The sequence below is a fragment of the Dioscorea cayenensis genome, chromosome 17, assembly GCF_009730915.1.
Source record: "Dioscorea cayenensis subsp. rotundata cultivar TDr96_F1 chromosome 17, TDr96_F1_v2_PseudoChromosome.rev07_lg8_w22 25.fasta, whole genome shotgun sequence".
Classification (NCBI taxonomy): Eukaryota; Viridiplantae; Streptophyta; class Magnoliopsida; order Dioscoreales; family Dioscoreaceae; genus Dioscorea; species Dioscorea cayenensis.
The window spans coordinates 7,399,955-7,408,271 of record NC_052487.1 but is presented as its reverse complement, the minus strand read 5'-3'; the positions used below and the strand labels follow the sequence as shown (position 1 = coordinate 7,408,271).

The 8,317-nt window shown below is 35.8% G+C and overlaps 1 protein-coding gene across 1 annotated transcript; it reads left to right on the top strand.

Annotated features, from left to right (window-relative positions):
* Positions 1-322: 322 nt before the first annotated feature.
* Positions 323-4,022, top strand: LOC120280200. The gene is made up of 5 exons (XM_039286970.1): positions 323-537; positions 606-737; positions 839-876; positions 971-1,037; positions 3,452-4,022. The coding sequence occupies exons 1-5, from the start codon at positions 379-381 to the stop codon at positions 3,851-3,853; spliced, it is 798 nt and encodes a 265-aa protein (XP_039142904.1). The 5' UTR covers positions 323-378; the 3' UTR covers positions 3,854-4,022.
* Positions 4,023-8,317: the final 4,295 nt, after the last annotated feature.

The following is an 8,317-nucleotide window of genomic DNA, read 5'->3' as shown; positions in this document are numbered from 1 at the left end:
TTTAATATATTTGTATAATTTTCAATAAATCACAATCAACTAAGCATTAAATTATATATTCTACTAGTGAAGTTTTAAATAGGGGTAGTTTTAGAAAATAATGGAATTTTTTTTATAAAATATAAGTAACTAATTAATTTTTTTTAATCGGTGTGAATTAGGTAAATGTGACAACTAAAACAGAATGAAGGAGTATATATTTATATAATTAAAATATTATTAAAATATATTTCAAATGTATTTTGTTTATAAAAAATCATTAAATTAAATTGAAAAAGTCAACTTTGTCCATTCGAATCATCACATACCTGAACAATATCCATTTGTTTCTCTCGCTCTTTTTCCTTCTTGCGTGTTGTGTGAGACAAATCGTCGAACATGTCGTGCTCGTCCTCCACCTCTCTCCCTCACCCCCTCCTCCGCCCCTCACTCGCTCTCCACACCAAATCCCGCCTCTCACGACCCAAGATACTCCCCTCCCCTGTGCGTGCCATCACCATCGGCGTTAGTGATCTCATGGAGGTCACTCATAACAAGGTGTGTTGATCTTCATTCCTTTTCAGTTGGTTTTCTGGCTCCTGCTGAGTGTTCTGTTGTTTAACAAGGTTCTGGTGGCCGCTGCTGTCTCTGCTGCCATTGGACAAGTTGCGAAACCTATAGTTAAAGCTGTGAATGGTGATGGTCTTGATTTGTGGGCTGCCGTCCGGTCTGGTGGCATGCCGTCCACGCACTCCTCTGTATGGTCCTCTGGTTCCTTCTTTGATGTTTATTGATGTTCTCTTGTGATCTTATCTTTGTTTGGATTTTAAAAGTTTCATTTTTGTTTGTTGTTTGCTAGAGCGTTGTGGCTGCTGCTACTTCACTTGGTCTGGAAAGGTTCAGTGTTTTTGGAGTATTTGTGGATTTTAGATTAGTTTAGAGTGTTTCTTTTAATTTAGTTTAGCTAATTGGGTGTATATTTTGTGTGCAGGGGTTTCTCGGATTCGATTTTTGGCATGTCTGTTGTTTTTGCGGCTCTCGTCATGTATGATGCACAGGTTAGATACGTAGCTCTTGACCACTGCTTAGGTTGTGATGTTTTTGGAAGTTGGTGCCTGAATTATGTCATTTAGGATAGCATATGTCTTGCTTGCTTCTATTGCTATTCCTTGGAACTGACCTGTTTAGCATTGGAAACGCTTTGGTTCATTGGCATATTGCTCAATTGATGTGGAAAATTACCTAGATTGGATCAGAGCTATTTGTTGGATGAGAATGAATTCACAATGGTCTGGAATAACAATTATATTGGAATTGCAATGTTTGGCTTGGAAGAACGAAATCTTGTTGCTTTGATTCATGACTTCCAATGGATGTTTGTGTACATTTTACTTTTTTAGAATAGCCTGTTATTTTTAAGACCTTTGATTGAATTTCTTGTTTAACCGGCTTAACCTGTTTTAGATGCCTTCATGGTTCCATGAAATAAGATAGACTTTAGTTGGCAATTTATATCTTTTATGTACAATATTCACCTGAACTGGATGAAATATTTCTATCTGATGGGTAGCTCAGGGAACAAAAATTGATTGAAACGTGAAAGTCTGATATACAGTACAATATCTCCATGATCCCCACCGCAAAATGATGTCATGAAAAATAAATATGGTTGTTTAGAAATTAGAAGGAAACAACTCTATCAATGAAATTGTTCTAATCTAGAACGAATGAGTTTCTGTTTGAGATTTACCATTTTCTTCAAGAAACACAAGGCGGAGCACAATTTGGTTTGAGATTTTCATTTTGTTACAGAATCATTACATTGGGTGGTAATAACTTGTAAGGATGTTTCTATTTGATAGTTACTCTCTCTTATGTATTAACATTATATACAAAACTTTTTTCTGAAATACATGCACTTGAACCACCAGGATGATGACCATAATTTCTCAACATTGAAGTCAACAATTAAAAGTGATGGTTTATAACAATTTTTAAGAATTTAGGCTCTCATTAGTTAGTGAAACTGAAGGTTTTCAGTGGTTGACTTCTGTGATAGTATTGCCCACGGAAAGAGTAAATATTAAAGGTTCAGTCAACATATGCATAAATTGTTTCATCATGATTGGAGAATTTTGAAGTTAAGACGGATATGGAGGCATGAGGTCATGTAGGATTAATTTTTCTCGGGAAGAAGATTTTATTTTATTTTTATTTTTCCTTTTGACTATTACAGGGGATCTGTGGCATAAAAGATCATGCTTACTAGAAATCACAAATATGAATATGAAAAATAGTTCCCACTTTTTTTTTCTCTTTTTGTTGAGTTTTATTGCTGTGGGGGTATGCGCAGGTGGGTGTTGTGTAGGTTGGGGTTTGAGGGTGATCAAAGTAGACCATCTAGTTTCTGCTTTTGAATATATCTCATACAAAAACCTCATGTGTTGGTTCTGAACAAGATCTTTCCATTATACACACTTTTCTTGTCTCCTTTGACCAAAAATTATTGCTCAAGAAAACATAGGAAGTTTTTGGGAAGTCACTAGAGAAGCATGTGAGGGAACATCTTCCCAGTCATCATGATGTGAATTATCTACCAGTTGTCTTTTTGATATTGTATTTTTAAAATAATACCCTCTCCAGTAATATTTTCAAGCAGTTCATTGTCTTTATGTATTGCAGCCATGGGAACACATCTCTTGATCCCAAAATTGTCTACCTGCCAATTGTTTCTGTTCATAGTTTCTTCCTTTCAATCATACAAGATTAATTGGAAAATTTCTGATAATTCATCATGGATTTTCTTGGTGTTCCAAGCTTATCTGGTGTTAAATGTGAATATCATTTCCTGGGCCTCCATATAACCTGAAAACCTTTTGATTTTGTTAATCAGGGGTAAGGGGTGGCATATCTTTTTTCCATGTTGCCAAATTACAATTCTATTTTAGCCAAGAGTATTAACTAGTTTTCATCTAGTGTTAAAATTTTGTCAAGTCGTAATTTATTCTGACATAGTCAATCTACTATTTCATACTTTTACATATTTACGTAGTTATATCTGCTTTTAGTTTGTTTTGCACCTTTTTGAATACTAATTAAGGTGTTCCAGTCATGATTAAATTGATTTTATCTGTTTGATAATTCTGTATCATGTATCACAAAGATGGTTTGCCAATTATAATGTCCATATATCTTGCATTTGTACCAATTGTGGTTGTCTTTGTTTTGTGTGTGATTTCCACATTCTAACAAACTTCCATTCAGGTAATAAATTACGCAACCATTCAGTTTGGAACTATGCACTTTTAATTTTGTCCAACATAAAAATGCCTTTGAGAAAGACAATTTGCTTCTATAGCATGCATTTAGAATGCAAGCTTTACTGAACCAAAAATCGCCAGTTAATTACTTATCTTTTTAACCTACTTTTCATGAATAGAGTACTGACCTGAGATTTTCATCAATAAATCAGGGAGTACGGAGAGAAGTGGGTAAGCATGCCATGACTCTGAACAGCTTGCTGAAGATCCAAGAGAAGTTGGCACTCTATCAAGAAAAAGAAGATCTTGGTGACTCAAAACCCGGAATGGCCACCATTAATTTGAAAACTCTTGCCCCTTTGCTCTCTCTATCTGAAAAGTCCACTTCTTATACATCATCAGATTCAAAATCTTATACAGCCAACCAGCAAGGAAGCTCATCAAGCAAATTGGATCCCATACGAAATTTGACAGTTGATGGTGAAGAGCCATCTGAGAAGAACCACATTGAAGACAGATCACTGAGTGAATCAGTTGGTCACACAGAGATTCAGGTCATCGTCGGCGCTCTTTTGGGCTTTCTCGTCAGTTTAGCTACCGAATTCATACTGTAGGTTAATTTTCTTTTTATACCAAAATGATACTGGCATTTATTGTTATGTTAAACCACAATTGTACAGTGAATCATTAAAGGTCAAAATATACGGGTGAACCTGTGAACAGTTTGATTACTGGTGTTCACTCATTAAAGAGCCAAATGATAGATGTTTTCATGTTGGATCAGACATTGATTTTCTTTTTAGTTCATGTTTTGCAGTAATCAGTGGTTCATTTACCTAGTCTTTGTAATATGGTTTTGGCTTATATGCCCCTATAAAAGTGGATAATCACGTGTGTGTGTGTGTGTATATATCACTATAAAAATGATATTTACTTATATACCGTTATAAATCATTCTTATTTGTTTATATGCCCCTCCTACCAAAAGTCAATTAAAAAGTTTTTGTTAAAAAGGTAAACTATTCTTTACTCCCTTTTATTCATTTTGGAAGACTAAACAAATCACAAAGAAAAACAAAAATTAAATGAAATTTTGATAAATTTCTGTAAGTTGATCTTGGAGGGAATATAAACAAATGTGATTTTTATGAGGGCATATTAGTAATTATCCACTTTTACATAAGTAATTTTCTCTTAGTAAATTTATAATGATGGACACCATGCTTGAATCAAACACTCTGACCTCTTGGAATTGTTTTGCTACTACTCCTGGTCATTAGTTTGATTTGTGCACATCACTCAATTCGGTCATGAGAAATGAAACCATTCTCAAACAATTACTGCTAATCAGGTTACCAAATGAACCGAAGTGATATTTACCATGTTTTTTTAGGGTAAGTCCAAACTCATGTTCAACATTAGTGCAATATTTGGGAAGTAAGGCCCTTTACAAGAACAATCTCCTGTATGATAGTGATACTGCAGGAAATTTTGCCATTGTGAAATTAAGAATTTTAGTATGCCAGAATCCATCGGGGAACACTTTAAGTTCGCTTTGGTTTTAGAACTTTGTGTGGATGCGAAATACTTTAAGAGAGAGTTGCATCATGCAGCAAAAAAATACCCCATCTTTAAACAAGTCATAGCACTGGCCTATACTAGAAAATCACCTTCCAAAAGAATGCTGAAAACTGCTTGAAATTTATATATAGTTGTCTCGAATCAATAGTCTTAGTGTCTATGGAAGTTTCATCAACAACTATTCTCATGTTCAATTTCTTCTTTTTCATTGTCTCACTCAAGATTTGGTAAACTATAATTAGATCAATTATTTTCAAGTTCACCTTTTTTAAGAAGATCGAAAAGCAGACAGAATTACCTCATTTAGTTTGTGGACGAGCCCAATTTCGTCCATTTTCTTCTTATTGTTTATCTCAAGAGCTTTGTGTATTGTTGGTTGTTTATCACCTTTTTCTGACTAATCTTTTCTAGGTTCTTGACTTTCAAAATGAACTTCAGTAATTCAATTGAACAGATCTGCACTTTCTTTAGTTGGAAATTGTTATGAATTCGAGGAGAAAGAGTTCACAAAAGTTCAATCTATGTAATCACTCACTGATTCACAGAATTCCACCGAAAAGCAACACTTAATTCACCCAATTTCTTAGTTAATCAAACTCAGATCATCATTCCTCTTGAATTCAATCACACAAGCATCAATCAACATGTGAATCCACTGACTTACAGTAATTAACTAGATGCATACACTGAATGAAAGATCAACATCCAAATCAACCAAGACAACTAATAAAGTCTTCAGAAGTAAATAAAAATAGGAACTAAGAACATAGGTAAATAGATCGGAAGAAAATGCATTAAAAACAATAAGATAACTCGGGAATCGCTTCCCTCCTGTTGCCGGTGGCCGGAGATGATTGCTGGAGACCATTGACGAGCCCAGATGACTTTCAGCTTCTTCTCTGCCTTTTTCTCTCTTTTCCCCTTCCTTTATACTCCTCCCTAGCTGGATGGTATCACCCTTCCTTGCGCACGTGCCTTCTCCCATTTCCATTCGCCACCTGTCATAGCCTAACCGGATCCCTAAGATGCTTGCTCTCCACTCGCTGCCTTTCCATTGGGAAGTGATTCAATAATTACACCTTCATGAATCAATTTTTGTTCTTTCATTCCAGGTAACCCCTTTAAAGTATCAACTAATGGAGAAGAGTTATATAACTTACTTTTCCCCTATTTCACAAATGGGAATTTAGAGCTCAAATTAGGATACCGGAGGAGGATCACCATATATAACACAAAATTTCTCCTCCAATTTTTTTTAGTCGAGCTTCTCAATCTATCATTATACCTTGAGAAGTAGAAAGAATTACAATCCCTATTCCACCTAAAATCTTAGGAATTCGTTGATAGTTGGAATAGATTCGTAGACCGGGTCGGCTGATACGTTTTAAAATAGTTCTATATACTCCTTTACTAGCCCTTCTATGTCGTAGGGTTGAAACCAAGAAAAATCTCTTATTTTTCCTGATGTTTTTCGAACGTTTTCAATAAAAACCTTCTCGTAGAAGTATTTTTAACAATGTTTTTGGTGATATTAGTGGATGCTATTCGAACCGTTCCTTTTTTATCCATGTCAGCATTTCTTATAGAAGTTATTATATTGGCAATAGTATCCCTACCCATGACGAACTAGAATTATTGGTGTCTCACTTTTGCGCTTTGCTAGCCATTTCCCTTTGTCTTCATTTAAATCTGGTATCTTGACTGATGTTGACTTGCTCCCCGGCGATAAATACGACCAAGTCCTCAAAGTCTAACGATGGATAAGTCTGGTGTAATTTACCCAAATTTTTCCAAGTAGCTTCATCAACTGTTAGGCCTTCTCATTGGACTAATGCCTAAGAAAATAAATTCCCATTGTTCTGTTCATCACCTCTCATTTCTGAAACACAGCCTGAGGCTATAACTCCGGATCCAATTCATTGAATAACATGGAAGATGTCTGTAAAAATTGTTCCTCAGTAGGATTGCTTCAAATTTCTTTAGCAGAGATACATGAAAAATAGGATGAATGCGAGCTGTTTCAGGTAATTGAAGCCTATATGCGACAGACCCAATTCATTGAAGAATTTGTAAGGGTCCAAAATAATGCATACCAAGCTTTTGGTGTTTTCTCAATGCACTGTTTGCTGCCGATAAGGTTGCAATCACACAAAGATCCATTCTCCTGCATTAAAAGAAATTTCAATACGATTGCGATCAATAAACATTTTCATTCTTTCTTGAGATTGAGTAAATTTTGCTTCAATTGTTTCAAAATCTAATCCCTTTGTTGAAGAATTGTAGCGACCTCAGGAGGATCTTAATCAGCAGAATTATATGGTACCAATGGTGGGGGATCTCTGCCAAAGAGAATTTTAAATGGTGTCATTCCGGCACTAGAATGAAAAGCCGAATTGTACCAGAATTGGGCCCAAGGATGCTATTCCACCCATGCTCTTGGATTAGCTGAGACAAAACAACGCAGATAAGACTGCAAACATTTATTCACAGCTTCAGTTTGGCTGTCTGATTGTGGGTGGTAGGCAGAGAACATAGAGGGGTAGTGCGCATAGCCTTGAACAAATGTTTGTAGAAAGAGTTGAGAAATGTTTTATCCCTGCCACTTACAATTGATCTGGGTATTCCATGAATTTTGATTATATTTTTTATGAAGCCTCAGCAACAGTTGAACTATTGATGTCAGCTTTGAGTGGGATAAAATGACCGAACTTTGAGAGACGATCCATGACCACAAAGATGATTGTGAATCCCTTGGACATGGGTAATGCAATAATAAAGTCCATGGATACATCCTCCCAGACTTGGTGAGGAATGGGAAGTGATTTCAGAAGTCCACTTGGGTGTCTCTGAGATATTTTTGCGTGTTGACATGTCACACATTGTCGAACATAAGATTTAACATCTGCACGCATTCCTTGCCAATAAAATTGAGCTACTAATCGAGCGTATGTCCTCATAGATCCAGCATTACCCCCCGGCCCCCATTGGAGAATTATGAAACTCCTGCAGTAATAATTTCCTGATTTCAGCATGATTGGGAACCACCTATTTACCCTGCTTGTATAATAGGTTGCTGCTATAGGAAAAAAAAGTGTCTTAGGAGTCACCAACTGCTATAGAATTAATCACAGAAACACACCCGGAGTCCTATTGGTATAACTTCTGTAGTTGATGAATTAAAGTATAGTGAATAGAAGATAATGCCAAACAGAAACTCCATGACAAAGCATCAACCCCCATATTTTCCTTCCCAAGTTTATATTCAATCTGAAAATCATAACCAAGGAGCTTGGGCAACCAACGTTGCTATTCTGGAGTTTGAATTGTTTGAGAACATAAGTCTTTGAGAGCCTCTTGATATGTACGAATAATAAATTTATTTCCCAATAGATAGTGCCGAAATTTGTTCACTGCTTCTATTAGTGCACATAGTTAGTGCACATAAGTTGATTGCCGTTGCATTGCAGGACTCATCTTCTTCGAAAAATATGCAATTG

What these genes read in the sequence shown, in the direction of transcription:
- LOC120280200 (XM_039286970.1), top strand. Translation starts at nt 379, where the DNA reads ATGTCGTGCTCGTCCTCCACCTCTCTCCCTCACCCCCTCCTCCGCCCC. An exon ending in TGGAGGTCACTCATAACAAG is followed by an intron (nt 538 to 605) that starts GTGTGTTGATCT and finishes TTGTTTAACAAG; the next exon opens with GTTCTGGTGGCCGCTGCTGT. An exon ending in TGCCGTCCACGCACTCCTCT is followed by an intron (nt 738 to 838) that starts GTATGGTCCTCT and finishes GTTGTTTGCTAG; the next exon opens with AGCGTTGTGGCTGCTGCTAC.